Raw genomic sequence first — 25,983 nt, 5'->3', positions numbered from 1 at the left:
CTTTCATTTTTCCCTATCTTGTTGCAATCACAATCACTACCCACATCTTCCAGATTAGAGATTCTTTTTTGGTGTAACAGTTATGCTGTGGTCCACATTGGCAGTAGCCTGACAGTCATATCCTATGCAGCAGTTCAGCTTGTGGGCAGATTTCAAAGCTTAAAGCTTACTATTTATTTCTCTTTGAATCCTCTGTGCCAGTCCAGATACTTGGGGATAGATCCTCCCTGCCAGCAGATGAAGACAATGGACAAAACACTTTCAGCTATGTAATCCCCCACCCTGTATTTAATAGGCTTGCCAGCTTACATAGCTCCAGCGCTGCTGTCTCCAGAAGGTGGAGATCCCATACTTTTGTTGGCTGACCTAGAGACTGGAGAGAAAAGAAAGGCCTATGACTCGAAAACCCCTTTTAGGACTGGGACACCCTCAGTCTTCTCATCCGGTGGGCTGCTTGTTGAAGGACTCAGCATATCTGACTCCCACAGAAACCACAGTGAATCCCAGAGGATGCTGGGACAGCTGCACCTGGCAACTGCAAGAAACTGCCAGGTGATCATCCTCCTTAATGTACAAAGGATCATGCTCGTGAAGTAAGGGGCAATATAGGGGACAAAGCACCACCTGCCCAAATCTCCTTAACAGCCTAAAAGTTTGGGCAGGAAGCAAGACAGGGCAGTACCCTCAGCACTCTGCTGAACTAACTAGCAAGTGTGGGGAAACCCTGGGTCCAATGAGGCCTCAGACCATAGGGATTCACCCCTCTCTCTGTGAAATAGGCTGCCTTCCTTCAGAGGCTGAAATCATAGAATATCAGGGTTGGAAGGGACCTCAGGAGGTCATCTAGTCCAACCCCCTGCTCAAAGCAGGACCAATCCCAATTTTTGCCCCAGATCCCTAAATGGCCTCCTCAAGGATTGAACTCTCAACCCTGGGTTTAGCAGGCCAATGCTCAAACCACTGAAGTATCGCTCCCCAAAGTGCTCATCCCTTTCCTCTGCTGCTCAGGAAGCCTCCAGGCTTTGTTACTCTATGATGTCCCCAATCTCCACAGGGCAGAGAGGCTTTCTCTGGCTCTTCTCCAGCTTGTGATTGCCACTACCACCACTCCCCCGCCCCTACCAGTGCTCAGGGATGGGGCATAACATTAAATATTCTGTGGCAACTGCCATTAGGGTTGGATGGGCAAAGTTAGTGAGCAGCAAATCTCCACACACTAGCCTTTGTCTAGAACTACTCTTGTCCCCAACTTCTGGCTGTGACCACTGCTCCCCGCCTCTCAGAGCTAAGCCAAGTTCCCGCTCCTTCCTCCTTTCCTCAGCCAGGCCACATCCTAGCTGGGAAAATTCCTTCCCAACTCCTTTCAAAGTAGGATGACTGTACGTCCTGTTCTGGCCGGGACAGTCCCCTTTTTAAGCTCTGTCCCTGCCCTCGCGACTTTTCTTTTCTTCCTCTTTTTTTTTTTTTACAAAAAAGGGCATTTGTCAAAACTGATCAGTTGGCAAAAACAACAACAAAAAATGCCCAGTTTACCAAAAAAGTAGGGGGCGCCTCCACCAGGGGGGGCATGGAGGAACATTAGGAGGTGGTGATGAGAGGTGCTGGGCAGCAGGGCTTGGGGGTCAGTCGCAGCCCCAGGTAGCATGGGGCTCAGCCCCAGTCCTCGCGGGGGTCAGCCCCAGCCGCGGTCGGCATAGAGTTTGGGGGGGGATCAGCCCCAACCTCACGCGGCGTGGAACTTGAGGGGAGGGTATCAGTCCCAGCTCCAGCCACTGCAGCGGGCAGTGTGGGGCATGGAGCTCGGGGGGGGGTCACCCCAGCCGCAGGCAGCACAGGGCTCCGGTGCTCAGCCCAAGCCCCAGCTGTGGGTGGCATGGGGCACACAGCTCGGGGGGGAGGAGGGGGAGGCTCAGCCCGAGGCAGCGCAGAGCTTGGGAGGGTATAGGTGCTGGAACTAGGGGTGTGGGGCATAGGTGCCCCCTGGCTTTAAGTGGTTTCCATTGTTTACAGTTTTCATTGGCGCTCTCAGCATCCCCACTATACAAATTTCTCTTTGCAGGCAGCGTGGAGCTCCGGGAGGGGTGTGTCAACCTGGCCACAGGCGGCATGGGGCGCAGAGCTCGGGGGGGAGCTCAGCCCCAGCCCTGGGCGGTGGGGGGATGGTGGCTCTTGCGAGTCCTGTGGGCGTGTGTGGTGGCTCAGGCGAGCCCCGGCTGACCCGTTTTTACTTTAGAAAATATGGTCACCCTACTTCAAAGCCTTCAGACTAGAGGTTATGTGAGTCATGCATGGGTAATAACTTCCTTGCATGAGCGCTAGTATATGTAAAAACATAGTCAAGATGACTTCTATTTCACACTTCAGTGTTTTAATCTAGTCTTGCAGTTTAACACACTCACTCTTCCTTGGGCAATTGCATTTTCTATAATCTCTCAGTGAAACATTTAACTTTGGCACAGGAAGTGTTTAAAAATTATCCCCTTTTGAAATTCCAGCTGAAAGGCTATGGTGCTTAGCAAGGTTTTGGGGGAAGGCACGAATGGTTGTGGGACAGAGGCAGGAAAGTCTCTCTGCCAAAAGTACACGTTGTGTAAGAAAATCAGTTTGATTTGTAAATTAGTTCATACAGACAGAGAAAATATCTTTGCATTAAACCTACCTAGTAATACCTTAGATTTGATGAGTGACAAGATGTGTTTTACATAACAAAATAAAGGTTCAACTACTAAACCAATTAAAAACTAGACATATAACAAGCATGTATTTTTAAATGTTTAATGTAGAGCAAATTCTAGGAGAAATACATAACCTAAAGTATAAACAAGCACACCACAAACACTTTGGGCCAAATGGATTCCTGTCTGGAAGATTACAATAGTCGACTTGAGCTTGTCTTTTCAGTATTTTTACCATCAGTCAATTAAATTAAATAGAGTGACTAAGTTGGTATACCTTATCAGCCTTTTCTAAAATACCCGTGCGCGTTTGGTAAGGCTAGTGAAGTGCGGTAGATGGGGATTTACTTATCCCCTTGAAGCGTACCTTGTCAGTGGGAAGCAGGGTGTCTGCAACACGTGGTGGCGGCGGGTGTGTGATCTGTGCGTGGCTGTAATAAGCAAAGGTTTAACTAGTTATTTTTGGCATGTATTGTACTGATGAGAGGCGTTCACAACAACAACCCCCCACGTCACGTCAAAGATAATTACATGGGCAGGCGTTGAAGTATGTCCCCTCGCAGGCGATGAAAAAGCGAAAGTGAAAGCGACTGTATCGAAACTGGTAGGAATCTGAAGCACCCAGACAAGACAAAGCGTGAAGAAAGATATGTTCCTGTTTATAACTGACATGGTGATCTAGGTTGAAAAATGGAGGTAATCGCAAGCCTGAACAGCAAGGAAGGCCGATGGAAAACCAAATAAGGTACAAAACGGCCTCTGTTTTAATTCTCTAGAAGGGAAGAGCTCAAAAAGGGGGGAAGGATAGCTCAGTGATTTGAGCATTGGTCTGCTAAACGGAGGGTTGTGAGTTCAATCCTTGAGGGGGCCATTTAGGGATCTGGGGCAAAAATTGGGGATTGGTCCTGCTTTGAGCAGGGGGTTGGACTAGATGACCTTGAGGTCCCTGCTGTTCTATTCTATGATCTGCAACCGTTTTGGTCTGAGAATCAGGTTGGAGTCAGGAAGAAGGAAGTGTGACAAAATTACCCAGGATGGGAGCAGAGAGATAAATAAATCGGAGTCAGCTAGCAGCTAACTCTCTGCAGCAGTTTGATTTAAGTATAAGGGAGAATTTTATACTTCTAAAAAGCAAACAATTTTAGTCTCAACTATTAAGAAATAGATTGGATAGCCTAATAATGAGGGTCTGTGTTTGGAGCTGCAGTCCCTTGTCTGTGCAAATGAAGACATTTTGGGAGGGATTAAACCAAGCAAATATTTATTATGATGCCAAGGTGGTTTTATTTTTAATTCCAAATTTACTATACCCTCAGGATAAGGAGCCAAGACTGTCTACGAAATATTTTACTAAAGACTCTTATCTGCCAGTTTTTTGAAGGAAACAGTGGATTTAAAGAGAGATCAAGGGAAGTAGATGAGAAGTAATTATTGAAGAGACCTGTGCATCTTTTCTTTTTTGGTGGTGGTGGTGGTGGGGGGGGGGTCTGTATTTCCCTCTGAGGGTCAGTGTTCCCTCTAATTTTTGACTGGCCGTGTGCGCAAAAAATTTCTGTGCAAATTTTTATGCGCTTGGTGTTTCGCCGTGTGCACGGGGTTTAGGATCTGTGTGCGGGCGCACATGCGCACAGCTTAGAGGGAACAGTGCTGAGAGCTCTTCTTCTGTTTTAGTATCAATTAATGCTAACCATGGCTTTTTATCGGGCTATTTCTAGTTTCACTCTCTCTCCTGCAAGTGATTGTGGGTCTGTTCGGGAGTGAGGCTGGAACTGAGTGGTGCAGCTGTTGCTGCTTTCTCTTTGTTTGATGTAAGGTTTGGGTTTTTTTGTTTTGTTTCGGATTGGTGTTGGTTGTGGGTGTAGTTTTGGGGAGTTTTGGCCTTGCAGGCCAGCCTTGCTGGCACTCCTTTGACTCCCCAGCCGTGGGGTGCAGACACCACCCATTCTCACAGGTGGTAAGGTTCTTGATCTATGGTGATGATTGGCAGAGCTCACCTTCAAAAATCTGCTTCCATGAAGGAGTGTGCCCTGGCGAGGGGAAAGCAGGTCACTTGTAAGAATATAATGTATGCCTCTTGCATGAGCAAAGCTGTTTGTTAGCACACTGAGCCTTGTTAATCTGGTTGCTGTGTGATGGATAACTGTGTGTCCTTGTTCTGCCTCCCTCTGTGTTAGCTGTTAGCATTGCCATTTCTCACGTGCTCCCTTTCATAGGGAATTGAGCTGCTGACCAGAGATTTTACAATATATGGTTAGGTCACTAGTCCCATTAGAAGAATCCCTTCTAATATATAAAGTCCCAGCAGCTCAGCAGGTCCTGTTCTTTCATAGAGAGGTTATCAAATACTGCCTCTAAATCTTTGAAAAGTTCCCTTAAGTATAGAATTAGTGATTGACGATATTTTGTCTGTGGCTGAGGCTTTGGCTTGCTTCTAAGTGGGAGCCTGACGTGTCATCAAGCAGCCTTCTGAGAAGAACCAAGCAGCCACTAGGAAGAATGCACCTGGGACTGAGGTGGCATCTATGAAAGGCTCTGGGCACATCTGTGAGTCATCTGAATGAAGTCCCACAGTGAATACAAATGCTAACAGCAGAGGGAACCCTATGCTTTGAAGGTGCTGCAAAGTGATCATTTTAGTCTCTGGAGTTGGGGAGCACAGTGTTCTATGAGCAAACCTAGCACATTCTGAGCAGGCTGCTGAGGGCTGTGGGTGTGGGGATTTCCCAGCAGCCACTATCATCCTTCCAGTCCTCACAGCCTCCCCCCCCCCCCCCGTTAGTCACTTTGCAGCTACCTTCCTTAATGTTCCTGAGACGTAGTGACTGTGGGTCTGGGACCAATGGGGATGATGACCTCATGGACCATCTGGGTCCTGAACTCAAGATGCCATTAGCTGTTTGCTTGATGAGAGCAAGGGTTAACATGGGTGGACATGAAGGGTATGTTTTCTAAACCTAACCTGATTTTACTGTCTGCTTGGTATACTGTGAGACATGTTCTATCTGAGTTTGACAAGATAGAAAGTGATGACCAAAGTGCATGTTTCCTTAATCAGTAGTAATGCCAGGGGCTAGTGACCATGTGGTTTATTTCCTTTTTAGTTGGATCTCTGGATTTCTCTGTCCCGTCTCTCCCTTTCCCCCCATGATGCATGCTGATCCAGTGGACAATCTAACATGTGGGTCGCTGAATATCATTGGGTGCAGGGATGTTTAAATCCTATGGCTTTTTAAAAATATTTGTCCCAGAAGAAGGTTGACACTTCTTTTTTTGCAATAGATGCACACAGATGGTGGCAACTGAACTGACTAACTTGCCAACTGGAAGGGAGAGGTTTTTCTGTGCCCTGTATCCACAGTGACTGCAGGCGTTGTATTTCTTTTTAGTGTTCCATATTGGCTTGGAAACACAGTGTAACATATCTTGTGACTATTATCTTGGATAAAGTGAAGATATCCATGTTGAAGAGCAGAAAATATCAACTGGCTTGCTTCATTATTAGTGATGCTCTTTGTTGTTTGCTTTTTTTAAGACTTCTTGCATGATCTTGATAGACTAAGCTTTGGTCCATTGAAAATGAACCTTATCATGTTGTTGATTAGAGACTTGGTTTGAATTTGGCATTACGTTGTTTCTGTATTTTATGTTCTGACTTTATTAAGCAGTTTTTTAAAAGTCTGTCCCTATATATTATGTAATCTAGACATTTACAGAAGTTGAATCTCCACCTTGATAGCTATTCCTGTATTGAACTGACACTTGAAATGTAATTATGGTTATAGACTTTTGCATAGGTAATTAACATCTTTTTAAAAAATTCAGTCACTTTTTCTTAACACTCCTCCTCACACTGTTACCTGAGAATCTGATTGAGGGAGCCCTTGTTATTGTTTGAGATGGGGCTTTGTAATGCTATTTTAAACTTCATAATTTTTTTAAGTTACAGAAAATAAACATTTACATTAATAAAAAAATTGATTAAAGAAAGCTTAATTTAAGTGTTCCTAGGATCACAAAGTGTCAGATAATCAATTGTGTACTGGTAGTATTTATTTGTTATTTAATGGCATTAGGTAACTTTCCACACACTATGCAAGGGAGCAACAGAGAAAACGGTCTCATCCGTCACTAAATGAAAACTTGTCTTGTATTTGATCTTTGATACTTTGAAAGCTTTATGAGAGAGAGGGATGGATGGTAAGGAGTTTTACTGAGGCCTCGATTGCTGCAGATTCAGCCCAGATTGACAGCTATTTGATGTTTCTTGTGTAAATTAAGTTTGGCGTTGTTACAATTCTAGAAGACCAGTATCCCTATCACCAAAAACTACCCTCACAGTTACCAGTCTCAGCAGAGGCCAGTGATTTAATGGTAAAGAAGACTGAATTACCTTGTCCCTTGAGGGGCTTCCCTCCAGGTTACAGCACAATGGTGGAGGAGTGCTCTGCCTATGTATGTGTTCGGTGGTAGAAGACTTTTTATTCTAAGACTGGAACTAAAATTAACAAGTGGTACAGGGGTAGCTGACATTTCTCCTGGGCAAAATGTGAAATCCTCAGGCCTAACTCAGGAACATGATCAGGCATCTCATTTGCACATTGAGTGCACATTTGCCTATTGTGGACTGCTACTTAAGACAGTGATTTTCTCATGGATTAATTCTCTTCCTAACCTCAATTCTAAACCCTCCCTGTAGGGAGCATGAAAAGTAACATTACAGCAGGTTAAAAACAAACCATCCTTACTTCAATGACATGAACGGGGCATCTGCTTGGTTATGTTCTCTGTTTCTATCTATTTTTATTTCCTCTCCCTCATTGTAGCAATTTCACATTTAATACCAACCAATCTTCTATTTATTATTTCTTCATTTCTATGTTTGCTTCTCCTCCTGGTTTTGTGTTAAATGGAAATTTTTTGCGGTCCTCTGGGGGAAGCTTGAAACGTGTTATATTTAACACAGGGGTGAAGAGGGCTTGAACTGAAAGTTCCTGAAGAGAGGGAGGTGGTAGTGTCCAGGATCACTGGATAGCATGTTGTATTTTTGAGAATACTTCCCATGAGCAGAAGTGATCAGTTTTTCAGATTTTCATTTTGTTTAGATTATAACAGTAGTCAACATGCTCTCTTTATCTGTCCAGTTCTTACCCTCTTCTTTCAGAGCATGAGAATCCTGGCCAGGTATGGTCTTCTGTGGGAATAATATGTGAAGAGGCCGTAGGGAGAAAGAGACATTTATTCCACCCACTCCTCTAACACAGGCTGTAACTCATCTCTCAGCATGCAGCTGCCAATAAGCCTGAAGGATGCCAGAGCCGCCCAAAAAGCATAGCTATCAAATTTGCCGAAATATGCAATCCAGCTGCAATATAACACACACACACACACACACACACACTAGGTCATTGCGGTTGCACTAGCCATGGTTTGGGGACCATAGATATGACAAGAAGGACCCAACCAGGGAAAACACAGTCTGTGGCCACCCACTGATTTGGACTTTGAAGCCAAAATGAAATTTTTTGGGGAGGTTTAGTTTATGTGGGGGCAGAGAAGACTAATTTCATCTCTTTAGAGAAGGAATTAGGTAAACTCTACCATATATAAAATAAGTAATTACACATTTATAATTGGTAGAACATCTGCCATACAAATTTGATCACAAAGCACTTTATAGAATTTTCATAAATGATCCCACTTTAGAATAATAAATAATAGCGGGGGAAAGAATTTGCATAGTATATAGCAAGGGAAAACAGATACTTGTAGCTAAGGTGTGAAATGATTGCAAGATGATGAAGGAGAGAGACACAGGAAGGCTTTTTTGACGGCAGGAGCAGCAGAAGTAACCTCACTGCACTGAGAGAGGCAAAAAATGGAGGATCAGAGAAGTCTGGCGAACTACTGATGGGCACAGTCTGAACCATGTTAAGTGAAATCCTGAAGATGTACAGCCTGCTAGGTTAGATGCTAATACCAAGCAGGCAGGGTGGAGAACTTAGGGTTAGATTACTTAGAGCTCCTAGAACTGCATTATCAAATTCCTCCTACAAGAACATAAGAACAGCCATGTTGGGTCAGACCAAAGGTCCATCTAGCTCAGTATCCTGTCTTCCAACAGTGGCCAAGGCCAGGTGCCCCAGAGGGAATGAGCAGAACAGGTAATCATCAAGTTATCCATCCCCTGTCGCCCATAAAGATAGATTATTGTAATTGTTTAAACTATTCCATGGTGAGAAATGTCCACTCTTTCACATTCCATTGCCCATCCATAATTTCCACCAAGGAAGTTCAGAATATTAAATAGCAAATTGTCAGTGTGGGTAGAAAGTACTATATATCTTTAGCACAAAAAGTGGAAGGCAAATCTTTCTGGAAACAGATCTGCAAATTCTGTCAAACTGAAAAATAAAAAGGGAAAAAAAGTTTGTATAAATCACAAAAACATATAATGTATCTTGTATTGTACACTTTGTATCCGTTGGTGGGTATTTCCCATCTATTTTCTCTCAAGGGCATTCCCCAGAAGTCATAAGCAGAATTAGTCACTCCTGGAGCTTCAAACTGTGCTCCACAAGACTTTAAAGCAACTTTTAAGTAGTGTACAGGAGCCAGTTCAATGAGGAAGAAAAAAATCTGACAAGCCGTGAGATGGATTAAATAAGGTAAAATTAAATAATCCGATCTACTAGTTTCTTTGCTGGGTGTCATTTTAAATGAAAGCTCAGGCCTGTGTGTCCACTAAGCAGAAACTGACAAGTACAGGATGCTGACTCACTGAAGCTATTGTGGTTTTATTTTGTTTATGAGAGAGCATCAGAGCTACAAAATTAGCCACAGTATTCTGTTGAATTTTACATTGTGTAGCATTGCATGTGTAAATTTCTTAAACTTCAAAATGGTGCTAAAGCCATTCGATGAGTGTGTGAGCCAATCCCTCTTCCTTAACTTTTACTAAAATCAAATGAGACATTGCAACTAACACCCAATTCATTCTGTCTATTCTGCATAGATATTCAAGCTTCCATGGAAATGTTCACAAGAGAAATGGCTTGTCTGTAGGTCATTGACCAAAACTGAGCTCTCCCCACAAAAATGTCTAGTGTTGGCTGCTGCCTTTCACCCATCAGCTGTCTGCATGTCAGTGGCACTGTATGTATATAAAGCTTGAGTTGAGACAGTCAAGATCTCTGAGATAAAGTATCGTGCTTCCCTACAGCTGTACCAGTTAGCTAGAAAACCAAGATTTAAGCAGCTGCGAGCACTTGGGCAAAAATGTATTACCACAGTATTTATTTCAGTTCTCATATCACTGATTTCTTCTTTCTCTCTTCCTCTTCCTAATTGTGTGTGGATTTTCTTTTTTTAATGTATGCTGTGGTATGTACTTTTATTAGTGACGACAAGGTCGAACAAGTGTGCCTTGCACTTGGAATGGAAGATGGTGAAGCTTAAAATAGTTCATAGATTCTGCCAGTATTCATTCCAGTCTTGGATTAGCCTCCAAGAAAGGTGTATCCTGCATAAAATAATTATTTTTCCAGTACACAGTTGCATTGCATCAGAGGAGCAAGGTTATAATGGTCCTCCTCCTGGTGTTTTAGATGATTTTTTTAGGCATTGTAGACCCAAATCCTTAAGCATTTTGAAGGTAAGTGCTGAAATCTTCAACTAGATAGGATATTATTTGGCTAGCCAATGTAGTGATTTGAAGATATCTTTGAAGTTTGCACACAGTATTAGTTTCAGAGTAACAGCCGTGTTAGTCTGTATTCGCAAAAAGAAAAGGAGTCCTTGTGGCACCTTAGAGACTAACCAATTTATTTGAGCATGAGCTTTCGTGAGCTACAGCTGGGCTACTGTTTTATGCCAAAATAGGCTATGGTGCTGTAGTCCAGTTGGGAGGTAACAAAGGCATATATTATTACCAAGGCCAAATCATCCGCCAGTATGGGGGGTGGGGGGGCAGACTCCCATTCAGCTGTAAATGGTGGAATCCTAGAAAAAACGTAGGGCTGAAAGGGACCTCCAGAGGTCATCAAGCCCAATCCTCTAGGCTGAGGCAGAACCAAATAAACCTAGATCATCCCTGACAGACGTTTGTCTAACCTGTTCTTAAAAACCTCCAATGATGAGGATTCCACAACCTCTCTTGGAAGTCTATTACAGAGCTTCGTTACCCTTATCATTAGAAAGTTTTCCTAATATGTAACCTAAATCTCCCTTGCTGCAGATAAAGCCCATTGCTTCTTGTCCTACCTTCAATGGACACAGAGAATAATTGATTCTCATTGTTTTTACAGCATCCCTTAACATATGTGGAGACTGTTATCAAGTCCCCCTGTCAGTCTTCTTTTCTCAAGAATAAACATGCCCAGTTTTTTAAATCTTTCCTCTTTGGTCAGGTTTTCTAAAGCTTTTATCATTTTTGTTGCTACCCTCTGGACTCTCTCCAGTTTTCCATGTTTTCTAAAGTGTGGTGCCCAGAACTGGACCCAATACTCCAGTTAAGGCCTCACCAGTGCTGAATGGAGCAGAACAATTACCTCCCACATCTTACGTGTGGCACTCTTGTTAATACACCCCACAATATTAGACTTTTTTCGCAGCTTGCATCACATTGTTGACTCATATTCAATTTGTTATCCACTGTAAATCTGAAATCCTTTTCAGCAGTGTTACCACCTAGCCAGTTATTCTCCATTTTGTAGTTGTGCATTTGATTTTTCCCTGAAATTGGCCACTCTCAGAAATCCCAGAGATCCTCTGCACCCAAAAGAGCAGTGTTCTCTAGTTTTACCTTTAACCACCGTTCATTTAAACTACACAGCCCTTCTAATTCAGTGAAAGAAGGTTTATTTAAGAACGAATAGAGATTCTACTAGGAACAACAGAGAATGATGGAAACAAATGATTATAATACAAAACAAAATCATAAAACACGAACTAGGGCCTACTCTTTAAAAGTTCCTTTTCTATCTAATAAAGTAGATTTCAGTCTGTTGCAGAGCTGGCTGGCTTCCCAGGAACCAGGATCCAAACTTTCATGAAAGTTGCTTAACAAAATGAATGGATACTGTGCTTAATTATCTATGAGATGACAACTCCAAATGTGGAATTACATTTCCATACATTTAGTTTTAAACGATTTTATTCTTTCCTTTTTTATTTGTTCTGCATGGTTTTTTTAGGAGTGTTTTTTGCATTTATTCATTCCACTTTAAGGGTAAATGAAATAGTATATTTGGTTTATTATTCAGTTATTGCAGACATGATGAATTTGTACAAGAATAGTGCTATCATAAATATCTGTTCTAATAGTGTTCTGTGACCAGTAATAAACACCGAATTGCCAAATGGCGATTGTTCAGATCTTTGGTGTGCTAGTTAATGAGATAACTAGCAAGTGAAAAAGATTACCGCACACATTGTGTATAGGGTTGCCAACTCTGACTGAAGCTATTTCAGGAGCTTTTTTTCCCCCCAACATGACATAATGTCATTTTCTTAAAATATCCTATTAAAAACTCCTGGATTGCTTTCAGTAGTCACCAGGAGATTGATGCCACTTCCGGGAGACTCCCAGCCAATCCTGGAGGGTTGGCAACCCTAATTGTATATGTGGCATGTTCACAACAGTAGTGTATGGCAGTCTAATCAATGCAACCACTAACAGCATTAGATTGACTTACATTTCAGAATTTGTGAAGGAATAACTTGAGTCAATTAAACACAGTCAGTGCCTTGTGTAGGCCTGGGTGTCATGTGGGGATAATTCCATAAAGAATGAGCAAAAAATTTGCAGATACAATCTTTCATGGTAACCAGGTCTCAATATAGTAGATTCTATCAGTGACAATATAGCAATATATTACTAGTGTAAAAAAAAAAAAGTATATTCTTCTCTTTTACAAGTAAGAAGAATTACCTAGCTTGCATCATCCTGCAGATTTTAAAACCCTACTTATTAATGAGATACTCAATATTACATTTGGACAGCTGTCAACAACTTAGCCTGTACTCCTACATGTGTGTTACTGTTAAAATGCTGGTAATAGAATGGCAATAAAGACTACGTCTTAAGAAAATAATTAAAATCTTAGAAGATGTTGACTTCGATAATTCTAATGGCATTGAAATATAAATGTTATTTATAGAAACATGGGAAACACTTGGCGAAGTTGGGATGGCTGCCAGAGAAAGAGTAACCCAGAAGTAGCGAATGGTGAACAGAAACCCACGTTAAAACAGAGGACTAGGTCAAACAGTTGTTCAAACCAAGAAGTTCCACAGGAGAGCAATCTACAATCATGCAAAGGGGAAGCAAACAGAGATTTAATCCAGGAAAAGCAAGATGGTAACATTTCTGAAGACTCTGACAAATTAAGGTAATGTTTTGGGTTTTATTTTATATGTTTCTGATGGCATTGCCTTCTGTTTGAATGTCTCAGTATATTCAAAGCATTTTTAAAAATGAATATTAAAAAATAACCCAGCACCCTGTATTTGTCTAGACAGATAAGCACATTACTATTTTACAGAGGATAGTGCCATCCCAGATCACTTTGACTTCAGATATCCTTATACAAGTGTCCTCCTCTTTAAAAATTGTGAGCTACATATGTGTTAAATGCTACTGTGTGCTAGATGTATACCCATTCTCTAGTTATTGAAGTTCTTTTCTCTTTTTCTATATGAGAACATTTTCAAACTATTGTATAAGTATTTACTCCTCTTTTTCTTCTCACCTATATTATCTAGAAAAATTGTATCCCTTTGAGGGAAAAAGATACTGCATGAAGGCAAAAGTCTTTATTCCTTTCTACCACCAGTTTTCAACTTTGTGAGTGCTTGTGAATTTGATGCTTGTGAAAGGAATAGGATTTAAAATAGATCTGTACATAGAACTCATATAGCCGGAACAATGGCTGTGCAAATGTAGATTTACCAGTGTTGCCCCCACCATAGGTGTTGGAAGTAGGGATGTTAGGGGTGTTGCTGGATAATAATAATGGATATAACCCATTATATCCAGGGTTTACAGTTTGGTTCAATGGCTCTCAGCACCCCACTATAAAAATTGCTTCAGCATCCCTGCTACACACTTCAATCCTAGTGAACTAAGTGGTCCAGCTCTAGTACTGAGAATAATGCTCTATCTGACCCTTTGATTCTTGGCCTCTCATCTTAAATTGCCAATGAGGATCCTAATTGTGATAGTTTTTATGATGCAAGCACCAGTTCATTAGGAACTAGACTAAGTCCATTAACTCACTTTATATAGGTTTCAGAGTAACAGCCGTGTTAGTCTGTATTCGCAAAAAGAAAAGGAGTACTTGTGGCACCTTAGAGACTAACCAATTTATTTGAGCATGAGCTTTCGTGAGCTACAGCTCACTTCATCAGATACATACCGTGGAAACTGCAGCAGACTTTATATATACACAGAGAATATGAAACAATACCTCCTCCCACCCGAGAGTGGCCAGTTTGGACGAGCTATTACCAGCAGGAGAGTGAGTCTGTGTGTGTATGGGGGTGGGTTTTTGGAGGGGGGTGAGGGAGTGAGAGAACCTGGATTTGTGCAGGAAATGGCCTAACTTCATTATCATGCACACTGTGTAAAGAGTTGTCACTTTGGATGGGCTATCACCAGCAGGAGAGTGAATTTGTGTGGGGGGGTGGAGGGTGAGAAAACCTGGATTTGTGCTGGAAATGGCCTAACCTGACGATTACTTTAGATAAGCTATTACCAGCAGGACAGTGGGGTGGGAGGAGGTATTGTTTCATATTCTCTGTGTATATATAAAGTCTGCTGCAGTTTCCACGGTATGTATCTGATGAAGTGAGCTGTAGCTCACGAAAGCTCATGCTCAAATAAATTGGTTAGTCTCTAAGGTGCCACAAGTACTCCTTTTCTTTTTTCACTTTATATAGGACACAGAGTAGCCATCAGGTTTCGGTCACTACAAAGGTTGGCTGCGTTTGAACTGGGGATCTATAAATGAAAGGTTTCATATCCCATGGCAAATCTGATCAAAATGGTGGGGTTTTTTTAGTTTTTCTCTCAAAACTTACATTTCTCACTTTTTGTCTATTCACACTGATGTCTTAATTTTGTCATAATTTTTCTTCTCTATTTAACAGTGTAGACCCTGACTGTATTCAAAAAAATTTTGAGCATAATCCTGACTTGTATTTGTAGTTCCAAAAAGTATTTATTTTATTAGTCTTTTTTTTTCTATTTATGACCTTCGTTCGTGTGTCTTTTGTTTGTAATGTTATGAGTGGTTTCAGAGTAACAGCCGTGTTAGTCTGTATTCGCAAAAAGAAAAGGAGTACTTGTGGCACCTTAGAGACTAACCAATTTATTTGAGCATGAGCTTTCGTGTGGTCATTAGTGTTTTCGGTTTTATATTATACAGTCCTTGTGCAATGTTCTCATTGTCTTAGCAGAAGAAATTCTTGAAGTACTATACTTATGAATGGATAGCTCATCTCAAAACATTTGAAACAATTTGCTCTAAAGTGAAAACGTTATTTAGTTTAATCCTTTTCCTCCTCTGATTATTTTCTCCCTATATTTTAGTGTTTATTTCCCCTAGATTTCTTCAGCATGTTTTTGCCCAGATTAATTCTACATTGCTATAGAAAAGAGTATTGGACTGTACATAGGCATTAACTCCTTTCAGGGTTCTCAGGACAAATGTTTTGGTGGCGTCAGAGTGCGGCCATCAACTCTTGCTGGTGGTCGCTCTCACACTTTTTCCTAAAATACTTAATTAGCTTTAGGAAAACCAAATCATTGTAACTTACTTATTGCGAGCTAGTAAGTCTGTTGTGAAAAGTGATATTAACAAACATACAAGTATCACTTCACAGCAGATTTACTCAGCCCTGGCAAGCCTGGGTTCAAATTAAGCCCTGGATGGAGGGTCATGGAAGGCAGTGGGGGCCAGAGGAGATCGGGGCAGAGGATAGGCAATGGGGGGGCTGGAGACTGAAGCCCTGCGGCCAGAGCAGGGATCACAAACTCAAATCACCATGAGGGCCACGTGAGGACTAATACATTGGCCCGAGGGCTGCATTACTGACAACTTTTCATATAAAGATACAAAAGCCCCCCGCCCCCATTCCACCCCTTCCATGAGGCCCCACCCCTGCCCCGCCTCTTCCCACCCTTTCCCCAAAGTCCCCACCCCAACTCCGCCCCCTCTCTACCGCTATTCCAACCCCTTCCCCAAATCCCCACCCCTGCCCTGCCTCCTCCCTCCTGGAAAGCGTTAAGCGCTGCCAAACAGCTGTTTGGTGGTGGAAAGCGCCTGGAGGTTGGCAGAGGAGCGGGGATGCGGCACACTGGGGGCGCGAGGGGGGACGGGGAGCTGGGCGGGCCGCAGCAAATAACTCTGTGGGCTGCATGCGGCCCACATGTTTGAGACCCGTGGGCCAGAGCCTGGGGCCTGCCTCTGCGCAGTCAGAGCCCAGGGCTGGAGCCCAAAGCCCTGCGGCCAGAGCCTGCCACCCCATCATGCCTGGGGTGAAGCTGAAAGCCTGAGCTCTACTGCCCCTGAGCCAGTAGGGAACTCACAGGCTGCCTGCTCCTACAGCAGTGTGCCCCAGGTGACTCCAGAAGAGAGCAGGGCCCAACCCCTGCTGTTGGCTCCAGCAACCAACACCAAGGCGATGCATCCAGGAGCACTGGGGAGGAGGAGGGGGTGCTACTTTGCCCTCTTCCCCCTCCCTTTCATCACTGCCCAGGAGACTGTGGCTGCAAGAAAAGCCGCTGGTGGCCGCATTTGAGAAACACTGTTTTAGACTATTAGAAATCACTGGTGATGTCACTGAAAAAGTGATTTCCTTAACATTTCACTTTCCGGTAAAGGCTGATTTTTTTTCTACGTAACCTCCATTACTATATTACTATGGACATTACTATAGCAATTTCTTATGGAAATAATAGCATGGGCTTTCTATAATCTTTTCAGAGTATTAGTTATTTCAATTTATCTTCTTTCAGTCATAGGTGTCAAAGGAATTACTATCACTAATTTTTTTCAACCTATATAGGCTTTTCATAATTTCCTCTTATTATATCGAGTTGCTTCCTCTGCTTTTATCTTAGATTTAATTTCTCTTTCCTTTTCAGGCACACCCCATTCAAATACCTGCTAACTATTCATGTCTCCCAATGATAAAAGATATGTACATTTAGCTATTTCACTCTTTTTTTCATGTCTCCGATAAATTCTTGTTAATTTGGACTGCTTCTGTAGTCCCTTTCCATTTCTGTGTATCTTCCTCAGAAATTGCCTAAAACTGAACATGTGCACTGCGCAGTGGAGAGGGGCAGTTCCTTTGTTATGCCATTCTGCCGTTATGTACTGCAGCCCAGGCTTGCATTTGCATAGCACTACAAGTGTTCATCTGCCTCCCTACCCCCTGCTGCATCCCAGGTCTGGCTTGAATTGTTTCTCCCAGACATATCAGGCTCTGTGTTACCCAGACAGGCTCTCATTCTAGTCCTTTCTCATTTTCCTTTATTCAGAGCACTCTTGTTTTCTCCTACCCCTGCGCTCTGCACTCCTGGGGGAATTCTGCGCCATTGCGCAATGCAGAATTTTGCAGAAATTAACGTGCACACAGAATTTCATTCCCCCCCACAGAAATGGGCTGCAGTGCTGCTGGCCGCCACTAGAGGCTGCTGGACCCAGCAGAGCCCAGCTCACACATAGAAGACAAGGCCGGGGGAGGGGGAGGGAGCTAGAGGGTTCCTGGCAGCTGCAGTTCCCAGCACTCCGACGGAAGGAGATGGCAGCGCGCAGGAAACTCCATGCAAGCCTGGGACCAAGCATCAGGCTGTTTCTCCCTCTGGATCTCTGGGGGAAGGGGGTTCAGGTATCTGAGCAGGGGGCCCCCATGACTGGTCTCTGGGGGAGAGGAGGTTTGGGTGTGTTGGCTGGGGGGGAACCCTGGCTGGGCTCTGGGGGTGGAGGGCTTGTGGGTGTCTGGCCCCCCTACTGGGCTCAGGGGGTGGGGGGGTTGTGGGCATCTGGCCCCCTTGCTGGGCTCTGGAGTGTGGCAGAGAAACAGGAACTGGGCTGTCATAGGGGTTTCTTTAACACTCTATTCCTGGGGGAATTTTTGGGTGTGTCTGTATTGTTACAGACATACTTGCTGACAGATATTTTGAAATAAATTGCCAAAATAATTGAAACTGGTGTGATTATGTAGTGTTATTTTGACAAATAAAATGTGAAGAATTTTAAAATATTGTGTGCAGAATTTTTAATTTTTTGGCGCAGAATTCCCCCAGGAGTAACTCTGTTTGCCTGTGTGCATGTGTGACAAGTGTGTGAGTGACTCAACATGGTTTCCCCTTCTTCTGCGTACCCTGAGCCCATGGGAAGCTGCATATGGCACCCCACTGCCTCCATCCCTGCCCAAGCTTCTATATCCCACCTACCTGCTCCCTCCTGACTTCTATAATGCCCGCAAGTCCTATCTCTTTCTTCACTACCCACCTGTGAAATTGGTATGGCCCAGCTCCTTCTGGGCTGCCTAGCAGCATCTTAGCAGGGCTGATGATATCACTGGAGTGGGCGGGGAGGAGGAGGAAATGGCCATTGTCAGCATGCATGTGCTGAAGGCAGGACATGGGAGTGAGCTAAGGCGATATTAATTTAACACTAGGCATTCTGCACATTTGCTATAGGAGAAGTGGAGGAAGGGAAAAGAGACATTTTTCACGCATGCATCAACAGCTGAGCATGATAGAAGAAGAGGCTTACTGTATACTTGTGGTTCAGGAGTGAGATAATGTGCATCTTCTGCAATCACTTTCTTTGATGTTGGGGTTGCTTCTGAAGTTGCACGTCTGATGCAGGGACACTGTAGATAACAGGCAAGGGGTGATGTTGGTGTATTGTTTTCAAACTGCTCCCAGCACAATTTGCTCCAGATAGTAGTTACTGATCTCTAGGTACTGGTTTTTGCCGCCCTGTCATAATTTGTAGTCTGGCTAACAATATAAGAACGGTCATGCTGGGTCAGACCAATGGTCCATCTAGCCCAGTATCCTGTCTTCTGACAATGGCCAATGCCAGATGCTTCAGAGGGAACGAACAGGCAATCATGGAGTGATCCAGCCCTTGTCCACTCCCAGCTTCTGGCAAACAGAGGTTAGAGACACAAGGATGGGGGCACTCCAGGCACAAATTGCTACCATTGTGAAATCTCTATTTTAAATTTAGACACAAATAAAGAAAGGTATTTTTGCAGTTTGGAAATGCATTCTACAGAGCTAAACCTCAGGACTATTATATATAAAACCCTGAATGGAGATGATATTCTTTATTAGTGTCTTTCCTGTATAGATTAGGCCAAACAATTTCTATATTAAACAAACACTTAACAGACACAAAACATTGAAAACAGCATAACACATTGTAAACAGTATTTGGAATACTATGTATACTTTTTAAACACAAGCTATTAGGCAGAAAAATTACCTTTGTTCCTTATACAGACTTCCCCCTTTCTCACTGTTACACATATTGAACAACTAGTTTTCAACATAAAATTTGCAGTTCTGCACACATAAGCACACTTCCCTCTGATCTTATTTCAGAGATATTGTCTCAGGCCTTTTCCTCGCTGCTAAAACTGAAGTGCCTTGACCTCACTGTGTTTTTACCTCAGAATAGCTCACGTACCTTAGTTACTTTGAGGTTAAAAAAAAAATCACCCTTTTTAGCAGTGAGGAAAGGGCATAAGGGCTAGATTCATACCGGGACTTAGGCATTGTGATGCTGAGCATCACAACACCTAATTTTTAAGTGTCTAGCTAAAAAATCACAGGAACAACACTGCAATTCACAAAAGCTGAGTTAGGTGCCTGTGCTCCCTATATAATGAATGGGGACAAATTGTCTTCTAAGAACGTGATTCACAAAAGGCAGCTCACTAGCTGTATTTCCCCAATGTAGCCAATGGGAGATGCCAGTGAGCGGCACGTGTCCCAAGCCTTGCCCCTCTCACAGAAGTTGGGACTGCAAGGAGGCACCTATCCATGCGAGCTATCCGCAGCTGGGTACCACTCTCCTGGACTCAGGCGTCTTAGGCGCTAAGCTGTTTTGTGTCAGAATGAGCTAGGCAGGTGCTAAGCAGCTGGAGGAGGTGCTGGTGGTAGTGCCTTCCTTGTAAGTTTTAGCCCAGTGGTTGGAGAACTCACCTGAGATGTGGGAGACCACTGTTCAAATCCTCTCTCTCCCTCTGCCAAGGAGGGAGTTGCACTTGGAGTCTCCCACATCCAGGTGGGTGCTCTAATCGCTATGCTAAAGGTTATAAGGTGAGCAATGGCACAACCACCCCATCTCCTTCTCTGGCCAGGCTTTGAATGAAACCCCATCTCGTAGGCAGCCCCTGAGCACTCCTACCAGATTGGGCCTAACCCACAAAATAGGCATTTGCCGGCCTATCTGCCCTGATTGGTGAGTCGCTCTGGGGATTTGGTGGGAGATAGGCGTCTGGATGCCTAGAATAAGGCCCGCCCCAAGGCCCCGCTCCCACTTTCTGTTCTTCCCCCGTGGCCCTGCCCGTGCTGCTCTTCCCGACCTTGCTCCACCTCCCCCCCGCGAAGTGTGCGAGAGCTCAGGGCTTGCCCAGGACTTGGGGAGGCTGGGGTCATCTGGCGGGCCAGTGCTCAGGTCAGCTCAGGCTGGCCAGCAGGCTGTGGCTCAGGTCAGCTTGGGCCAGCCAGCAGCCCGGAGCGGCTGTGGTGGGCAGGCCAGGGCCTGTTCGGGCCAGGCGGTGGCCCAGAGCTCGGGGCAGCTGTGGCAGGCGGGCCAGGGCTCTGGCCTTGTCAAGGTTCCTTCCCCACTCTGAACTCTAGGGTACAGATGTGGGGACCTGCATGAAAAACTCCCTAAGCTTATTTTTACTAGCTTAGGTTAAAACTTCCCCAAGGTACAAACTATTTTACCTTTTGCCCTTGGACTTTATTGCTGCCGCCACCAAGCGTCTAACAAATATATAACAGGGAAAGAGCCCGCCTGGAAACGTCTTTCCCCCCCAAATCCTCCCCAAACCCTACACCCCCTTTCCTGGGGAAGGCTTGATAAAAATCCTCACCAATTTGCATAGGTGAACACAGACCCAAACCCTTGGCTCTTAAGAACAATGAAGAAGCAATCAGGTTCTTCAAAGAAGAATTTTAATTGAAGAAAAAGTAAAAAGAATCACCTCTGTAAAATCAGGATGGTAAATACCTTACAGGGTAATTAGATGCAAAACAGAGAATCCCTCTAGGCAAAACTTTAAGTTACAAAAAGACACAAAAACAGGAATATACATTCCATTCTGCATAGCTTATTTTATCAGCCATTTAAACAAACCGAATCTAACGCATATCTAGCTAGATTACTTACTAAGTTCTAAGACTCCATTCCTTTTCTGTTTCTCCCCCCGCTTTGAAAGTATCTTGTCTCCTCATTGGTCATTTTTGGTCAGGTGCCAGTGAGGTTATCCCAGCTTCTTAACCTTTTACAGGTGAAAGGGTTTTTCCTCTGGCCAGGAGGGATTTTAAAGGTGTTTACCCTTCCCTTTATATTTATGACAGGCCTGCTTGGGTATTAACTTCACAGCTTTAGCATGTCTATGTAGATGAGCCTTTAGTAAGTAAAGGGAAGGGAATAAGGGAAATTGAGGGGGGGAAATGCACGTGCGCACACACACACTGCAGACATTCAGGTGCAAATACTTTTGAGTATGTTCTCCCCACAATCAGTGTCAGAGTTGTCAAGCCATGAACAATACTGGTGCATTAAACACCTCTGAGTCAGCATAGTGTGTCTCCTCACTGCTAAGAAAATGTTTTTACTGTGGAGTAATGAACATGCATTAGCTTTCCCTCTGTAAAAACATAGTGGAGATAAGGCACGATAGTTTCACAAAAAGGCAGACTAGGTTAGGTCAGCACTGTGTCCCCTGCCAAACCAATGCTAATGAGTTCCTGATGCTGCCCCCTGACCCACCTGTACAGTCAGTCCACCCTGGCCCTGTCCTCCACCCTGGCCGCACAGCAGGGAGTGCGGCCTAACTCTGCCCATGTGAGGGCACTGGGTGGCTTCAGTGCGTGTTACTGAGCATGCTCCGTATCAGCAAAGCTGTGGATTGTGATGTCACATGGGCAGTCAGAGTTCTTGCCAAAAAGCTTTGGAAGCCGTGTAAGAACAAAAGGGGGGAGGGACGTCACGTGCAATGTGTTTGCACTGGATGAGGGAGCGCTGCAGTTTAACCCCTCGGCTGCTGGCTCTGTTCTTTGTCCGCCTCGTGCCATGGCTGTCGCATGGGGCGGCCGGTCTGAGCTGGGAGCACCCCTGGCTGCAGAGGTCCGTGTGTGTCGTGGGGCTGTCATGGCAACTGGTAACAGGGCGCTGTTGTAGCATGAGGACCACAGGCCTGACATCAAGACCCCCCCTCTCCCCTGTCTGCTGACGTGAGGCAGGGGGCTGAGGAAACGGATGAGGGTAGGCCCTGTGTTGAGGGAGCTCCCCCACTCTGTCCCCGGCCTGGGCTGGTCTGAGCAGGTCACTGTGTGATGGTGAATGTAGCTGAGCCGGTTCCACCACCCCAGTGGAGGCAAAGCCCCTCTGGGCCTGGCTGGCACCAGGGCTGTTCACCTGCCACTGCTGCTCTCTGGGCCGGAATGGTAGAGGAGTGGGACTTGCAATAGCTTACTCGTCTGTGAGCTTGGCAGATAATAGCCATGGTCTTTTTAAAGCACTGTTGTTTCTTGTTGTTTTCACACTTGCAGGAAATTGTGTATGCATGTGAGGCAATAATTATTTAGTGATCAACTCTGAGCAGTTCTCAAGCAGTGTTTTTCTTACATTGCCTAGCTGTACATTTTGATTATTATTGCTGGAAATGTTTTTCTGTTGGTCTGTGCATGTACGGTGAAATCAGCATTGACTCAAGTTTACTGATAAAAATCCTTCGAGGTTTAACGATCGACACTAATGTTCCTGTTTCGGTAACTCTTTACGTGTTGCAGAGCTCTCTGACATGCAAGCTCAGATCAGACACCTGTGGAAATGAGCAGAGGAGTATTTCTTGACAAGTCTCAAAAAAAATAAAAATGGCTCTGCCTTTCAAAACAAGCCCAACCCATTTCAGAGGGAGGGAAGTGGGGATATTTATACAAATTCCATAATTTTTTTAGTAATGTAAACACGCACACATGTATTATTTTAGTAAGTGTAATGTGTAACAATGTTGTATGCAGCAAAACTAGTGGTAGAAATAATAAAGGGGTAGAGGAGTGGGACTTGCAATGCAGCATCCACCCTGCAAGCTCAGTGGGCTTCCTGTGCACCTTTTCCGGGCTGTAACATCCCACTCGGGGGGGGTGGGGCTGTGGCTCCCCTTAGCCAGCCGGGTTTCACCACCTCCCCCCATACTTACTTGGCCTGGGACTGCACCCCTCCGTGCCTCCACTCCCTCCTGCTCCTCCCAGTCACAGACTGCCCGGGGAACAGCTACACCAGCTGTTTTGGGTGACTGCAGCTTGAAGTTCAGACTTCAGAGCCCCCCACACAGCTAGGGAGTGCAAATGCTGAGCTTGTTCTATGCAGCCTGCAGGTTCCGGGGCGGCTGGAGGCGGTATGTGCTACTCAGCTTCCCGGGTTCACCAGTCGTCGCCCTGGAGTCCAAGGGAGGCGACTGGTGAACCCGGGAAGCTGAGTAGCACATACCGCCTCCGCGGCCGCCCCGGAACCTGCATGGGGCAGAATAAGAAGCAAACACTTCCGGCGGAAGCTCACTCCCAGCCCAAAATAAAGCAGCGGGAGCTGGCGTCCTAGCCCCCCAGACGCCCAACTTTGTGACATTTAGAGCAACTTTCAACAAGCAGGCGCCCCGGGCTGCTTCTCGGCAGGGGAGCGGCTCCGCGCGGGCGGGGGAGCCGGAGCCAGCAGCTGCTGCTGGAGCCGGCGCGGTGGCTGCATGAGGATCCGAACAGCCGCGCGGAGAAGAGGCCCGTGCTTAGCGGCCACCTTGCCGTGAGCCCGGCGTGACTTCGGCTTCCCAGGCAGCACCAAGAGATCCAGGCTGAGTAACGAAGAGCGCGGCGGGCTCCCAGCACGGTGAGTCCCGCCCGAGCTGCGCGGTGTCAGGCCAGGGCGGGCGGTTTCTGAAAACACTTTCTGGGTTTTGTGCCTATATTTAAAGTCACACGGGAAGGCTATTAGCTGAGACTGTTTCATTTATTGGGTGTTCTTTGGCATCTGTCTACTCCTTTTCTATGTCAGGATTGATTATTCTATAAATAAATACTAGGTTTGAACGGATACAGTACATAGAATTGGGTGATTTAAAAGGTGTAACGTTGTGCATTAACCTTGTTGGAAAGCTTTAGAAATTGTATAAAGGTTCTGTTCTACTGGAAGTAGATTTAGAGTATAAATCAACTAGAATATTGTATTTGGGTATTTTCGTATAATTATAAATCTTGGCCTTTAACATTTTCAGGTAGGTTACAAACATCAATTAATCCTCACCACACCCATTTTAGTTGCTTAATCTTAGTTTAATAATTGAAGTCATGTGATTTAGCCAGTCTACCTTTTTGTTCCCTTATTAAGAGTCAACTAATAGGAGCAGAGCGTCCTACCCATGGGTAAGTGTCTGAAGGGTAAAAATGAAAACAGGAGAAGGATGTTTTAAGGATATCAAAGAAGTAAAAAACTTCTTTTTTTTTTTAATGGAGACAAACTTAAAACGTGTCTGTACGTATTTTACCTGCTGCTATTAAAAGATGTAAGTGATGCTGAAGATTACCATAACTGAAATAATAAAGTGGATACAGATATTTTTCTATCTGGTATAGTTTGTACGTAGTCAATTTCACTGTTGCTCTATATTCAGTTTGCCCTATTTGTGGTCTTCAAATAACATTAGAGAGAGAGAAACATTTTTTACAGATTGGGAGACCAAAAAATTGACAGTGGAGTCCAGGGAAAATCTGGTATCTGAAACTTTTAATTACATTTTTTAAGCTGATCAGATTTCACAGTGTTCTTTTATGTAGAACCAAAAATGTAAATGGCACTTCAATAGTTATTATCCATTCCCGCAAAGAGTTCACAATCTAAAGGTATGGAGAGGTAAAATACTTAGAATATTGAAACATTAGAATAAAATGGTGTCTGTTTATCAGGTTTAGCAGAATATGTAGATTTTCAGAAATGCCTTGCAGGAGTTGGACTCAGGACTCAATAATTTGAGAGATTGCCAAATGGTAGGAGTGATAAAAGCAAAAGATAAAGGGAACAATAGGTACAATGTATAAAGCAGGGAGAAGTGTAGCAGGATATAAGGATAGAATGTCAGAAAAGAGGTGCAGTTCATGTGTATTTATTGTAAATATACTTTACAATAGTAGAAATGATTTCTGGGTTTGTTTTTTATTTCTGATACATATACATTTTTCTCTGCTATCTATAGAAGTCCCTTGTCTGGAGTAACTTAAAACTGGAATGGATAAAGCAATCAAATAGTGATTCTTATACTTGTGCATGACTATTGGTTAATCCCAGTGGCCTTTTAGGGAATACTTCGTATTTGAAAGGGCAGGTGTTTGAGAGAGCAGTAGTTTTAGAGTCTACTCTCAAGTCTTAGCTTGAGCAGTAGTCTGTAGAATGAAAAAGTTTGAGAACTACCATGTTAGAAAATAGACACTGTAGCTAAGAATCCTGCGCTGGCTAGATGATCAAATACATCTTCATATCCAAATTTTCTGATAAACTGTTTCAGCTTTGTATGCTGAAAACATGATCCATTAATCTTACACTGAGAACAACCAGGAGATATTTTGTGTCAAAATATTGTACCTTTGGCAAAAATATACTCCTTCATCCTCATGAATGTACCTTACATATTTATGTATTTCAAAGCCAGGGTATGTTTCAGCGAAAGACAAGCAAGTCCACTGGCCCTTCGGCTAGTGCAGAAGAAACACAGAAGAAAGATACTGCAATGATAAATTTGACTAGACATGAAAAGGAAAAATATATTCCCAGTGATGAACCTTCTTCAGCAAGTGCAGCTGGTGACCAGAAAGAGAAACCTGCGTTAGAAACCAAAAAAGAACATGCTCATTCAGGACATGGAAAAGCTGCTCAGGCACATGACCTGAAGGCATCCCTGACCAGCCACGATTCTCATAAAAACTGTGAAGTAAAGCTGTCGGTGTCAAGTAGTTCTTCAGCAAAGGAGTCATCTGTAGACGAGTGAGTTTTTATCGAAACTT

At 44.0% G+C, this 25,983-nt stretch overlaps 1 protein-coding gene and 1 long non-coding RNA gene across 5 annotated transcripts in view; one reads left to right on the top strand and one right to left on the bottom strand.

Annotated features, from left to right (window-relative positions):
* LOC144261341 (uncharacterized) overlaps window positions 1–23,345 on the bottom strand; it is a 38,991-nt gene extending 15,646 nt beyond the window's left edge. The window contains exons 1-5 of the long non-coding RNA XR_013345230.1: window positions 23,139–23,345; window positions 21,707–22,760; window positions 18,464–18,563; window positions 3,043–3,106; window positions 310–373 (exon numbers count right to left, since the gene is read on the bottom strand). This is a non-coding gene — a long non-coding RNA (uncharacterized LOC144261341). The remainder of the gene's footprint in view (window positions 1–309; window positions 374–3,042; window positions 3,107–18,463; window positions 18,564–21,706; window positions 22,761–23,138) is intronic.
* OTULIN (OTU deubiquitinase with linear linkage specificity) overlaps window positions 3,248–25,983 on the top strand; it is a 50,913-nt gene continuing 28,177 nt past the window's right edge. Inside the window, exons 1-3 of one of the 4 annotated variants that reach the window (XM_077810775.1) lie at window positions 3,248–3,420; window positions 12,833–13,063; window positions 25,628–25,963. In XM_077810775.1, coding sequence (XP_077666901.1) covers window positions 3,404–3,420; window positions 12,833–13,063; window positions 25,628–25,963 — 584 coding nt within the window. In that variant the 5' untranslated portion in view covers window positions 3,248–3,403. Of the gene's footprint in view, window positions 3,421–12,832; window positions 13,064–23,497; window positions 23,819–24,316; window positions 24,352–25,627; window positions 25,964–25,983 lie in introns of those variants that run through there. The other 3 variants (XM_077810778.1, XM_077810779.1, XM_077810776.1) reach the window with 3 other exon arrangements.

Source organism: Eretmochelys imbricata, chromosome 2, assembly GCF_965152235.1.
Source record: "Eretmochelys imbricata isolate rEreImb1 chromosome 2, rEreImb1.hap1, whole genome shotgun sequence".
In the NCBI taxonomy this organism is placed as follows: domain Eukaryota; kingdom Metazoa; phylum Chordata; order Testudines; family Cheloniidae; genus Eretmochelys; species Eretmochelys imbricata.
Note: the sequence above shows the minus strand (reverse complement) of the source record. Positions and strands in the feature narration are given on the sequence as shown.